Source organism: Excalfactoria chinensis, chromosome 2 (assembly GCF_039878825.1).
Source record: "Excalfactoria chinensis isolate bCotChi1 chromosome 2, bCotChi1.hap2, whole genome shotgun sequence".
Classification (NCBI taxonomy): Eukaryota; Metazoa; Chordata; class Aves; order Galliformes; family Phasianidae; genus Excalfactoria; species Excalfactoria chinensis.
Window position 1 is genome coordinate 136,546,880 of NC_092826.1, and position 13,422 is coordinate 136,560,301.

At 41.7% G+C, this 13,422-nt stretch overlaps 1 protein-coding gene across 1 annotated transcript in view; it reads right to left on the reverse strand.

Moving 5' to 3' along the window:
* Window positions 1-13,422, reverse strand: part of LOC140249057 (sodium channel protein type 5 subunit alpha-like) — a 199,249-nt gene that overhangs the window by 24,137 nt on the left and 161,690 nt on the right. Inside the window, exons 20-21 of the mRNA XM_072330304.1 lie at window positions 12,217-12,371; window positions 8,304-8,477 (exon numbers count right to left, since the gene is read on the reverse strand). Coding sequence (XP_072186405.1) covers window positions 8,304-8,477; window positions 12,217-12,371 — 329 coding nt within the window. The remainder of the gene's footprint in view (window positions 1-8,303; window positions 8,478-12,216; window positions 12,372-13,422) is intronic.

Here is a 13,422-nt window from a genome sequence, read left to right on the forward strand (position 1 = left end):
CACCACTGAGATGAATTAACAGCAGAGCCAAGGAATAAACTGTTTGGTCTGGGCTGCCAATTCAGTGCCTCGAACCTGTGAGAAGGTTACTGCTAACTACACACCCTGCAAGCTGGGAGAGAAGCACAGACCTTGGCCCTGGTTGAGGACACGGCATGTGCTGTGTGCACTCAGGGATGTGCATTGTTTGCTCCAATGAGAGACTGGGGAGTGGGAGGAAGAAGAAAAATGCCGTCCAAAAGGGAACACAGAAGCTGAGCTGAAAGCTTGGGCCACTTATTTAATAAGCCATTTCAGTTAATACAGGCCCCCAGTGCTTTCAAGTAGCTTTTTGTGTGCCCCAGCAACACCTGTCTCTCTTTAACTGTGCTTAATTCATTTAGTTATTTATTTCTTAAATGCAAGGTAGAAAGAAGAGAGCTGGGATTACTTTGCGTGTCTCCTCCATCAGATTCCCACATGCAACGTGGCAGCTCAGTGCCATTATAAACCAGACCCCTGGTCCCCAGTTGCTTCTCCTCATTCGGAAAGGAACAAAGTTACATCTCTACCCTCGCTACAGAATGAGAAAACTAGAGGGAAACAGGAATTTGCAAATACAGTTGAGACGTCTGTTAGCTCTCTAAAATAGCCTCAGATGAAAAGGGGCTGTAATAATGTTGATGTTCCCTCCAGTACCTACCACATCCGAGCAGAAGTTATCATCCCCTTAATCTTTTCTCATATCTGTTTACCCTTTCACTCGGGCACTGCATTTTCTGCCTCACAGATGCCTAATGCATGATTGCACCTGCAAATCCAGGAGCTGCACAGCAGCAACAAAAGGCAGAAAAGTAAATAAAATCCCATAAATTAGGACACTGCTGACACTAAGTTACCCTGTGCCAAACTTCCACCTTTCTGCCTGCCTCCTTGAGCCACAGCCCTTAAGTTCAAGTGAAAGCCATGGACTCTGAAGCTGACCATGGTATGGGGATGAACACAGTAACAAAGGGCTGCCCTCATAGCAGCAGGTCTGCTTCTGCTCTGAAGTGCTCTCATGTATGGTAATACAATGGGATACATGAGTGCTCGGCTTAATTATAAACAAAAAATTATCTCCTGGAAAGCCAGGCACTAATTCTTATAAATCAGGTTAAAAAAGGCTTTCACATGCACTCAGCCTTTTTGTCTAGAGGGAATTTCCTCTTTAATTTTATTATTATTATTTTTTCCATCTAATATTCAAACTAAAGCTGTGAAAGTCTATTCATATTCCATCCCCTCAGCCCGTTCCCTGCTTCTCATGTCCACAGATTTCAAGACAGTGTGTTTTGAGGCAATATGTGGCTCCCTTGCTGTCCCAAGGGCTTCTCCATACATCGTTTCTCCATTCCAATTGCTTCCTGGCAATCTCCAGAAGAACCTCTTTATGTCTTGCTGTTCTCTTAATCTGTCACCTTCTTCACACCTGCTCAGGCTTTTCTAACAGCTCTAGAGCGTTCCCAAAACAAATGGCTGTGAGCCAGGAATTAAACCTCAGCTTATTTCTGGGAGCAAGCTGAGCAACCTGCTACTGTGTGCCTGCATCCAGAGAGATGCCAAAGGGCCTGTTCACCTTTGGGATTCATGAGTTTCCCACCCCAGCTACTTCAAATGGGTTTTCAGACTGTCTCAGTTCATCTTTTCCATTAGAAAAAATGTTTTTTTCAGAAGGAGTGGTAACACATTAGCACAGGCTGTTTGGGGAGGTGGTATTGTCACTGTCCCTGGAGGTTTTCAGAACTTGGAGATGTGGCACTGAGGGACATGGTCAGTGGGCATAGTGGGAGTGGGACAATGGTTGGACTTGGTGATCTTAAAGGTCTTTTCCATCCTTAACGATTTGATAGTGCTACTTTTCTATAGTCTTCCCATTGTGGCTTTGCCAGACTTGCAGGTGCCATTTATCAGCACAGGTAAGGATTGCAGAAGCATTAGTGTGACTTCTGGGGACTGTGGGACACCTCTAGATAAGTCAGCACATGGCCGGGATTTTCCTTCTTGCAGCAGAGGTGGTTGCGTGGGTGCAGCTGCTTGGGAAAATCAGGTATTCCTGCTGTGATTTGGAGCAAAAGAATTTCTTCATTGTCAACTCCATTCTGCTTCTCATCCAGATGCCGTGCAGAGACAGCCTTGATTTAGGACAGCTGAGCAGAAACGATATTCTTCCCTTCAGAAGATCTATGAAAACATCACCTGATGCATCCCAGGGTACCCTTTGATGCCAACTGCTGTTGTCAGGAGTAGATGGGGATACGCTCGATTATTATTTATTACTTGAAGATGGTGTTATAATGCCAGGGGTGTGCATAGTGATTGCTGAGAGAACATTTCCCCGGGGCTCAGCCCCATCGGATGTGCTCCAGTTCCATCGCAGCTGGTGGGAGTTGAGGTGCTGAGCTGAAAGGATGCTTATTTCTGGGCAGAATCAGGCTCAGCATTACTTGAATATGACATAATGCATAAGAAAAAGAGAAAAGTGTGGGTGCACTGTTTTCAACAATTGAAGTTCTGGCTTTCCTTGTTTCCTTGTTCAGGAAGGACACAATACAATGGTGTCAGAGTAGAAGAAGGAGTCCTCATTTTCATAGCACAAAGCATCCCAAAGCACAGCCTAGACAAAGTAGAAGGTCAATCCAGCATCTCTGCACCACTGGGGAAAGACTTCAGGTTACCTCCTAACCCCTTTTTATCCCCCTTTGACTGCTACCAGTCTTTTCAGCACCCTGTTCAGCATCCAGGATGAAGCTTCAGGTGCAGTGGGAAGATGTTTTGCACACTGCAGCAACTGGGGTTGCAAAGGTGCTGGTTATCAGGAAGAACAACTGTAGGAAAATCCTCCATTGACCAATAGAGCATGGAAAGCTATCTGCACTCTTAAATATGCTTCACATCTCCTTCCCAGAGATGATCCTGCATCTATGGGAGAACATCACTCTGTAAGGAATCTGGCTGTCATGCTGATGGAGATGGCCTGGCAGACTGCATGCAAGAGATCAAAGGTTTCATCCACTACTCTCTTTCTCATAGAACCACAGAATTATTGAAGTTGGAAAAGATCTCTAAGATTACCAAGTCTAACCTCAACCTATCCCACCATGCCCACTGCCTGTGTCCCTCAGTGTCATATCTCCATGTTCCTTGAATCCCACCAGGAACGGTTACTCCATCACCTCCCACCACCTGTGCCAGTGCCTGACCACTCTGAGAAGAAATTCTTCCTAATCCTAGAATTCTAGAATCCTAGAATCACCAAGGTTGGAAAACACCTCCAAGACCATCCAGTCCAACCATCATAATATCCTATCCAAACCTTCCCTGCCACACCCTGAGGCCAAAGGTATTTTCATAACGTTCTTCTAATAAAAGAGTATTGAAAATCTATTCAAGAAAAAGCAAAGGTTGATAAATCCAGTTAAGCACAATCTGAGCTGAGTTTTTTACATCACTTTCAAAAGCTGAAATTCTCCATTAATAAATAAATCTTCATACTGCAACCAGTTCACAACATGTAAGCTCAGCTTCCTGCTGGACTTTTCTCATCACCTTCATTCACCTGTTCCTGCTCCTATGACTGAAGCAAACATTGTCCTGCTATGCCTTGCCTGAAATCCAGCTTGTGCTGCACTTGGCATCTATGTGGTAACCAACATGGGGTGCAAACCAAGATAAAACAAGACATTTTGATGTTTTCGCATGTGTTGTGTTGAGATAAAGCATGCAGAGGCAGAAGAAAGATTTACAGTGCCCACTGACCTGCTAACACACATAAAAACCCCTTATCTTCACATGGAATGTTTTTCCCTGCTTATCCTGAATTAGCCAACATGGACTAAAACAGCATTATATATATATATATTTATATTTATTATTATTATTTTTTTCTTTGAAGAAAGGCTCCCTGGCTTGTGGAGAGGGATTCTCTTTTCTATTAGTGAGCTGGGAGGTTTATGTCATTGGCAAAAGCCCAGAAGAATGCACTGAGACATCCTCAAACATCCCACAAGAGTATTTGCTTTGAGAAATTGGAAGGAAACCAGTCGGAAACCTGCTCTGAGGTAATAATGCTCTGCCGTAACCTGTGGATTTGCAATAGCTCACAGAGAGCACTAATAAATTCACTCACAAGATGCTTCTCCAAGTGACAAGCTATATGATTTTTACTCTATATCTCAGCTGTATTTCTGTCATTCTGTTCCCCTGTGCTTTTCCAAACAGAAACTAGATGAAATCCACATGTTTTTAAGACACTATCCAAAGAATACAAATTGGATTTCAGTGCTGTCTTGGAGCAACTCATTAAGGCAGATTGTGTAATTACTGGTAAAGCAAACAGAAATCACCTTGCTAATCAACGGGGAGTACAGATGCAAAACAAAAACAAAAACAATTAAAATAATCATAAGCTGTCAATATTTACTTCTCACAGCAAGTTTTTAATTGTCACTTAAAGACAATCCAACACAAGGGCATAATTTAATACAATTCAATTCTCAGCTAGGGATAGAAAGACTGTTAAACTTATTCATCTCAAACCCAAAGATTATTAGCTGTTCTTTAACTCATCAGGCAGTGAAGTATTCTAAGTAGAAGTCTCAGAGCAAGAGCTTTCCAGGAAACTATGCTGGAAAATATCTATTTTTTATTATTATTATTTTTTAAGCTTTCAGTGAAAACGACGGTGTATTTAATGAGTGAACATTCATGAGCAGTTCTTAGACAAGCAGGCAGGAAATTTGGCAGTGAACAGGAAATTTGGAAAGGTGCTCAATGGGGAGTACAGATCTCCAAGTAGAAACTCAGCAGTGTCAGGCAAACACCAGAAACACTTCCTGTTATAACCTTCACAACAAGCAATTGCTTTAGGAAAGATCTTTTCCAAGTATCAAATGTTGAAAGATGTGATAACCTCAGGAAGAATTTGTGGGGTAGCGCTCACCCTGAAACCAGTAAGCAACAATCAGGTTCTTTTAAATCTCGATCTGAACTAACTCTTGGTCAATTAAATTGTAGTAAAAAGCTGCAGTGGAGATGATGGATTTGCAATAATGGACTTTTGTAGAGAGATGACATTGGTGCCCGCTTAAGAGGATTTTTCTGTGTATGCCACAGGACATGAAACCTGCCTGTGGCTTTTTTTTCGAGTATTGCTACCAATGAGTTAGAGACATTACATCCTGTTTCTGAGAGAGTTTTCTATCGACGGCTTCTGCATGGTCTTTCCCTTCCTCTACAGTGTGTGATAAGCAAGTGGAAGGGAGGGGATGGGAAGTAATGGAATAGAACGGAAGGAATCCTTATGTTTGGAAAAGATCACTGAGATCATCTAGTCCAACCATCAATCCAAGAAGCTGCTGATTGCAACATCTCAGCCCTCCAAACGATGCTGAGCATTACCTCAATGAAGCTTGAACTAGATAAGCTCGAGATAATATTTATAGGGCAGAGGAAAGAGCTGAAAGTGACACCAAACATGATGCCAGCATGCACAACCGGTGGAGTTTATCTACTCCCTGTTCTAAATCCTGACTGTCTTTGCCTGCTGCAGGACATGCCTGCTTGAGAGCAGTTTTCATAAACATTTGGTTTGAATGCCATGCGCCTTCATCTCTGGCCCTGTTTGTACTTTTTATTTAATCTGCTTAGCATGAAGAGGTTTTGATTGCATGAATACTTGGAAAATATCTATTCTTTGTGAAAATATTTGCCTGTGCAGCCTGGAAAAGAGGCTCATGCATAAACACCATTCCTGATGGTGATGCTGATGTCTGTTTTCACATCAGACACACTGCAGTCTCTGATATTTTGTCCTTTGAAAATAGCTGTGACTTACACTCCTCATCACTCCAGTCTGCGTGCATAGGAAAGTTCTGTTTGTAGAAGTGAGCTGATTTTCAGGGTGCACTTGCTGTTTGCAGGGAGGCAACGTATGGATATACATTGTTCAGTATTTCAGCAGACTTTTAAGGCATCTCTCCCGGGTTCCCTAAACTGAAGTAAGCCTCTGCTTGTGGTTTGGTTATTCCTTCCTACTTTCCTCTCAAAGAAATCAGTTGCAGCATCATTGACATGACTTTATTGTATTGCATTGTATTTGAAAGCTGTCTCTTTCTGCTTTGCTACGCTAACACACTTCTTTGAGATGCAGAGGCCCATTGTCAGAGGTCTTCCTTTAGGGATTCTACCCCAGCAAAAACAGCCCTCAGTCTGCAGATTACTGTGATGTTCAGTCTCTGCAAGACACAGTTTTCTTTAGTAATCCACAATTGCGGAATGAGGCCTCTGCTGCTCCACAGGCCCAAATCAGAGTCAAAGGTCTTTCACTGAGCAGGGTAAGTATGAGGAAATAACAATTCTTCAGCAATGTGCTTACAGCTCCTTTGGGTTCACTTCCCATTTAGAAACAGTGAATGCTTGCAAATTTTGAGATTGTTTTATGAATTATTCACAGCAGAGAAAGGGCTCTGAGTTGTATTTGTACAATGAGAAGAAAACAGATGATAGATGGTTTCCCATGTCCAAAGAAAAATCAACCATTGCAGCTTGAATTATGAATACCGACACCAAATTACTAATGAATAATTTGCAGATCAAGAATTTTTAAGTGAATAATTTTAAACAAATAAATTTGAGAAAATCAGACAAGTGGTTCATCTGCTTCTTTCGGAGGAGCTAATTCACCCATTCAATCCCTTCTGCAGCTCAGTTGCAGTGATTTGGTTCTCAAAGGACCAAAAAGAAAATGTAAATGCAAGTAAAAAGTGTGCTGTAAAAATGTTACTCTGCCAATTCTGACTGGCAGAGTACGTGAGTAATAGGGTAGAAGAGCATCTGTTAAACCTGCTAAAAATACAGTAACAGTTCTCATAATCTGTGTTGGCAAATGACTTTGAAGGAAATGTCGGGACATGAGGAAAAGCTTTTTAAATGGAGGATGCTAAAGGACAAACACTTTTGTAGGGTTGAGGAAGTAACTAAACCAACCCAATGGTGAGACAACTTTTGGGCTAGCTTGGGGAGCCTGTGAAAATAGTATTTACACGTGGGTTAGTAAAATAAGTCAGGGCAGTGGGTATGCAGTGGGTATGCTCCCTAGTGGGAGTCCTAGGGAGGGGATTGTGGTTGTACCCTTAGCTCTAATTATTGTTAATAATGCAGCAGAGCACCAAATTGCTTTGGTGAATTCACCATGCAAACAGTTGATCCTGTCAGGGAGACCCCTACCTACCTACAACTGTGACACTACTGATCTTTCATCTAGCTCCCCTAATCCCCAGAAGCTCATGACGAACATTAGCTCCTGGAAACCCACATAACTTTACATAAGTCCTAGCAGTCTCATTAGAAAGATGGAGAAATCACAGAAGAAAAGCTATGTCACTTGACCTAAACCAAAGTAAGCACAGTTTTCAGGATTGGGCTATAAATTAGGAACTGGTGGTTTCCAATTTTGTGGTTAGATAATTAAACCAGGCCTTCCTCTTTTATTGAAGCTAATCTGTGAAAAATAAGTGCCTTCAATTTAAGAGGTTTCCAAGCATGTATGCAAAGAGGAATTTATGACTTACAATTTATGTAAAGAACTTCCTTTTCATAAATCAATTTATTAAAGCTCTGGAGAAGCTTCCAAAGGCTCTGATCCAGTAGTGCACTTAGACAAGCTCATAACTTCAAACCAGTAAATCATCTCATTGAAGTGCTTTTCTGGAATAGTGCCAAAGATAGAGCAGCTTTCCCCTGAGTGGAGGTTCAGACTTACAATGGGTGGGGGGGGGGGGAAATAATTTATCAGAAGTTTAATAAGTTGCAATCATGGTATAGTTCTGCCAACCTTCCATATTAAAACTTTAAGCTCACAAGAAATGGCCTCGGGGAGATAACTGCCTCTATTGATACTTTGTGATGAGATATTAAAGCTATTGTGGAGGATGCAATGTTTCTGGTCTTCTGATGGTTTTGTAATAGTGACATCACTTTGATGGGAACATTATTCACACCTGCCTCTGGACTCCTTCACTTGTAAACGAAACCAGAAGGAAATGTTACTTACATTAGCAGGGTAACACATCCGACAACGACATTGAATTTGTTGGGCATGCTGTGCCCTTGGGGATACATGGTCACATAGTAAGGCTGGTGACCTTCCACATTCACCAAAGATTGTTACTCACGGAGTGACAGCTGTCATTTTGCTGATGCAAAGCTACCAGACTTAACAGCCCATCCTTCTGTACCACAAAACCACAACACAAGAAGCAGCACAGTTCCAAAACAATACTTACATCGACAATGAGGAAGTCAAGCCAGCACCAGGCATTGGTGAAATACTTCTTGAAGCCATAAGCCACCCATTTCAGGAGCATTTCCAATACAAAGATGTAAGTGAATATTTTGTCAGCATATTCCAGCATGGTTTTTATGTTTTTTCGATCTTCAAGGTAAATATCTTCAAAAGCCTGGAAAGTGCAAAATATTGATTAAAAGCTACTGCTGAATGGTGTCGGAAAGCATCAGTGCTTTACTGCAAATCTGTAGTATCATTTGATGGGACATTATGTACTGGCAATGATTTCTTATATAGTTCAGTGTTACCACCAGAATAAGTGCACAGACAGAGACTGGACTGATCCTAACCTAACAGGCAGAATTTGACCCTTACATTTAGTCAGACATGTCTTGCTGCTAATGATGACAAATTGGGTTATTAACATGCTTACGCCTGTGTTACAGAGCACGGAGTTCCCTGGCTTCTGTTCAGCCACCACATTTCAGGTAGCTACAACTGCCTGCCTCGAGAAATGCTCATTATTATTCACTTAACAGAGCAATTATGTTTTAAAGGTCAAGGTATCTATCTACCCATCTCATCTGTCCTACTAAGCCTGTGTAGGGGATCATCAAAAGGCATTCGGTGCCTGCATCAAGTACAAGCAACTTAATAACCCTTTTAAAATATTTATGATATGAAACAATGTGCCTACTAACATCAAACAAGTAAAGTTATCCCATAATAACCAAGAAATAATCTAATAATGCCATAAGACAGGATCCTGGTATCTAGGAGGCCCACAGAGGGCTTGGTTGGGAGCTGCCTCCCCAGCTGACCAAGCAGCTATTGTTACCCAAACTGCCTCCATGTCCCTATAGCCTTGAAGTCCCGAGCTTTGGTATATTCCTCTGGTCCCATTGTGTCACCTGGAGCACTTGGCAGCAGGAAAGCACAGTGTTATTTGAGAGGGTCTGTGCTAACCATCTTCATTATCTGCATTTACATATTTCAAGATCTGTCATTGCTTTCTGAGGAACTTCCAAAAGTTAGCAAACATGCAGTGCCTGCAGATACAAGAAGTGTGCTACTTGTCACTCCAGCGATCACACTGGTCTTCTGCCTGCCAGGAAACAGTAATTAAACTGACAAGACAGCTCTGGCAGCCCGAGCCAACGCTTGTCCATTTGTCCCCACACTTCAGGGTGACGTTTTCACCGCGACTCAATCTCCTATCTTGCCTTCAAAAATGATATTTCAAGGGTGTGAAAGAGCTGCTGGAGAAAGCCACAGAAAACAATGCACAGACGGGAGTTTATCACTTCTGGTAGGGGCTCACTCACTTTGTCAGATGACTTGCTGTACTTTGCAATTACCACAAAAATAACAACAAACTATTTAAAGTGATTTCCTGCTCTTGTTCCCATCTTTTCTCTCCCTGTTTTCTACCTACTTGTCAGTAAGTACATTTTGTTTGGTCTACCACAAGCACACAGTGAGCCAGGCAGAAGCTTAATAAGTGGTGAGGAATATGCAACTTGAATGCCCCAGGTGCACTGTACTCCTGCACAAGCTATGACATTACAAAAAAGACTAAACTAAACATTAAGGGTTGTTTCTTCTGCCTTGTTTTGTGTATTAAAAAAGAATTAAACATGTTACCTACAGTATTACCCACAATTAACGTTAGAACACAGACTCCCAGTTTGAGTATTTATGGCTTAAATGCACAAGAAAGGTTTTCAGATCTTTTGCAATTAGCTGTAGATGTATCCTCATGATTTGACCACCATATACAAAGAGAACAGAATCACAGAGTCATTAAGGCTGGAAAAGACCTCTAAGATCATTAAGTCCAACCATCTATCCATTCTCAACATGCCTGCTAAACCATTATCCTTTAAACTCCCTGAAGAACTCTGTGTGTTGCAGGGATGTGGCCAGATGAGCTCAATTTTTTGAAAGGCTCCTTCAGAATAACAGAAAAAAACACACATATGTGTGTTTCCCCCAGCATCTCTAATCCAAACACTAAAAGTGCAGTGCTGATATGTTAAAGCACGGTGCTGACATGTGAGAAGGTGCAGTGGAATTTGCCCTTCTGCAGAACTGTACTGAGTGAATTCAAAATCACACTCACACACACAAAAGTACGCTATGAAAAGTAAATGAGATTTGTATTTTAGCCTTCAGAATCTAAGGCACTTTTAATTACACATGTAAGGAAGGGCACTTCTTTAAAGTATATTACAGCAAACGACATGCCTCCTTTTAAAATGCATCAAAAAATTAACACACTGATGCACAAGCTGGTGCAAAAACTGTCAGAACCCATTGATTTCAGCAAAGCTATGACAATTTTCAGTGGCCTCGTATCAACACAAGTTATTCAGCCTTTTGCTTTTCATAATAAAATAAAATCCCCTGGGAGAAATTTCAGCCCATCCCTAGTGGACCTGAAGAATGGTCTATCTCTTTCCTTTTTGCAACAACATTTATATATTTCCATCTTCATCTCTCCCTGCAAAGACTTTCATTAAACTACATAAGCCCAGTTCTTCTGTATTTTCCTCTTTTTTTTTTTTTTTTTTTTTTTTTTAGGCCACTGATAATTTGCGTTGCCCTCCTCTGGAGTTTCTTCAATTAGTCCACGTCTTTCCCAAAGTGCAGTGCCCAGAGCTGCAGTCTATGCTCCAGCTGAGGCCTCCTTGATGCCAACTGGAGTGGAAGAACATGCTTATTTATACAGCCCAGTGGGGTGTTCGGCTTTCGTGCGGTGCTGTGATGTAGTTTATTCTGTTTATTGCCTTCTCCCTCTCCAGCTCCTTTTAGTAAATCTGCTACATTACCAGTCATGCTGCATTTTGTCTTTCTAGCCTTGGTTATCCCTGGTGAGGTGAAGCATGCACCTTTCTAACTAGACTTTCATCTTGGATATTGAAAGAAGATTCATCCGTTTGGCAGAAGTTGATCTCAACCTTCAGAAAAACACATCCAAATGCGGTACTGCCTACAAAGTTAGCAGATATATTTCTTACTCCTTCACTGAGGAGAACATCAGCGGCTGCTGGACCGAATTCCAGAACACTTCTGATACACCCCTTTGCTGTATCAACAGCCAGAAATCTGGGAGAAATCCTACCAATATCAGGGATGTTCCTGACCCATGTAAATCACAGAATGGCCTGAGTTGGAAGGAACCTCAAAGATCATCCAGTTCCAACCCTCTGTTACAGGCAGGGTTGCCAACCATTAAATCAGTAACCATTAGTCAAACTCTAAGAAACTGCCACTACTATAAAGAGCTGAGGGCTGGTAATACAGAGCAGATAATCCCAGCACCCTGTGGGATCTCAGCAGGACAGGATCCTTTATCAGAGTCATTAGCTATGACCAACCAGTCTCCATGAGTGAGCATTCATTCCAGCTGCAAGCAGTAGATTTCTAGGCAGTGAAAGTATGGTGGGTTAAGCTAAACTGTGTTCAGAACATGGGAGTCATCCACTACCTCTGTTGGTAGCTCTCTGATTCACTGCTCATTGCATCTTTTCCTTCACTGGTCAGAAAATATGTTGTAAAAGAAGGAAGAAAAAGGTACGCCTAGAGCCAAATGCAAGTCTTCAGATGGGAACTACCAAGGAGCAGCTATAGGACACTGAAGTGGTAATTCTTGGCTACCTCTTCATGCAGACTTCCTTAAAGATGACCTTTTCAAAACCTATGCACATCATACTTTTATAACAGAAGAAAGTTCCTCATTATATGGAAAAGGCAGATGAAATCAGAAAAGCAGAAAGCCTGTTTTACTCCCAAACATACTTTGATTTGAGAAATAAGCCACGAGGGTTCCTAAGATCACCTAATTTAAGAACATCTCTTCTTAGGCCCATGTCTACTTTCAACTAGCAAGGAAATCCTGATACACTTACCAGGGCTCCACTGCTCAGCAAGATCATGAATATGATGAAAGTCTCAAACCAGTTGTGTTCAACAATCCTGTAGCAAGTTTTCCGGAGCCTCCACCAAATTTTGCCTGGAAATTTTGAGATGTCCACAGAACAGCATGGGAAGAACCGCACACAAACTGAAAAGGAGCAAAACAATAACAAGGCAATTGTTAAAAAACACCCAACTATTGAATTCTTAAATCTGCAGTTAGTACACGCTAAAGAGGATTACTTCTAGCACAAGCTCCTGCGTGGAGTCTTTCCTCCCTTGTTCTTTTCTTTCCCTTCTGATTTGTCTTCTATTTTACTGCCTCACTCCTTTATCCAAAAATATTCAAAGCCTCTTGAAACCTGCCCCAGTGGTTTCTCCTAGTGATTTTTGTGATCTAGAATATTTTGATCATGAGTCACCACTACCCCAGGTCGACCATGTTGTATTAGTCTAGCTCGGGCAGCCCTGCTGATCAGGTTTAATGACTCCAGCAGGGTATTACCAATAATTTCCACATCCTTCTGAATGTAGAAGGGACATTTTCTTAGTATTACAGCACTACTAGATTTGCTGATTAAAAGCAACAACCTGATGAAAAGGAGGTGAGGAGAGAAGGGGTTGCTGCACTGCAAATGGAACAAATGTGCTGAAGAGACTTAGGAAAAGCAGGAGCAGATTTTGGTCTCTTGGTTTCTCGGTCTCTCATGAGACTAATCAAGGCACCAGGCCAACTTTGGAAAGGTATTTAGGTGGCTAAATATCCTCTGACTTCAGCAGAAATTTAGATGCCCAGTCTCTGTCCACACCAAGTTCCCCACCAGCCCTCATAGAACTGTTTGACCTTACTGAGATGTTGCAGTGACAAATATGTTGTGATGGCTAAATGCCATGGTGGTAACGGGGGCCACAGATGAATCTCTGGTGGCAAAATTTTAGCCAATTTTAGTCTTCTTAGAATCATTACATTATTATAACAAAAGAATATTTTAGTTGGTAGTGGACAGATCCATCTTTTCTATTTATAAAAGCACTATGTTCGCTGTTTTGTGCTGGGTAGGAACTTAAAAATATGATTAGAAGACATCTTGGTAGCCAGGACTTGCCCTTTTCCAGGCTGGCCATTCAGCCTTATGTCAGATAATTTGACTCATGTCCTTTGTGGAAGCAGGAGTTAGACGTGATGATCCTTATGGTTC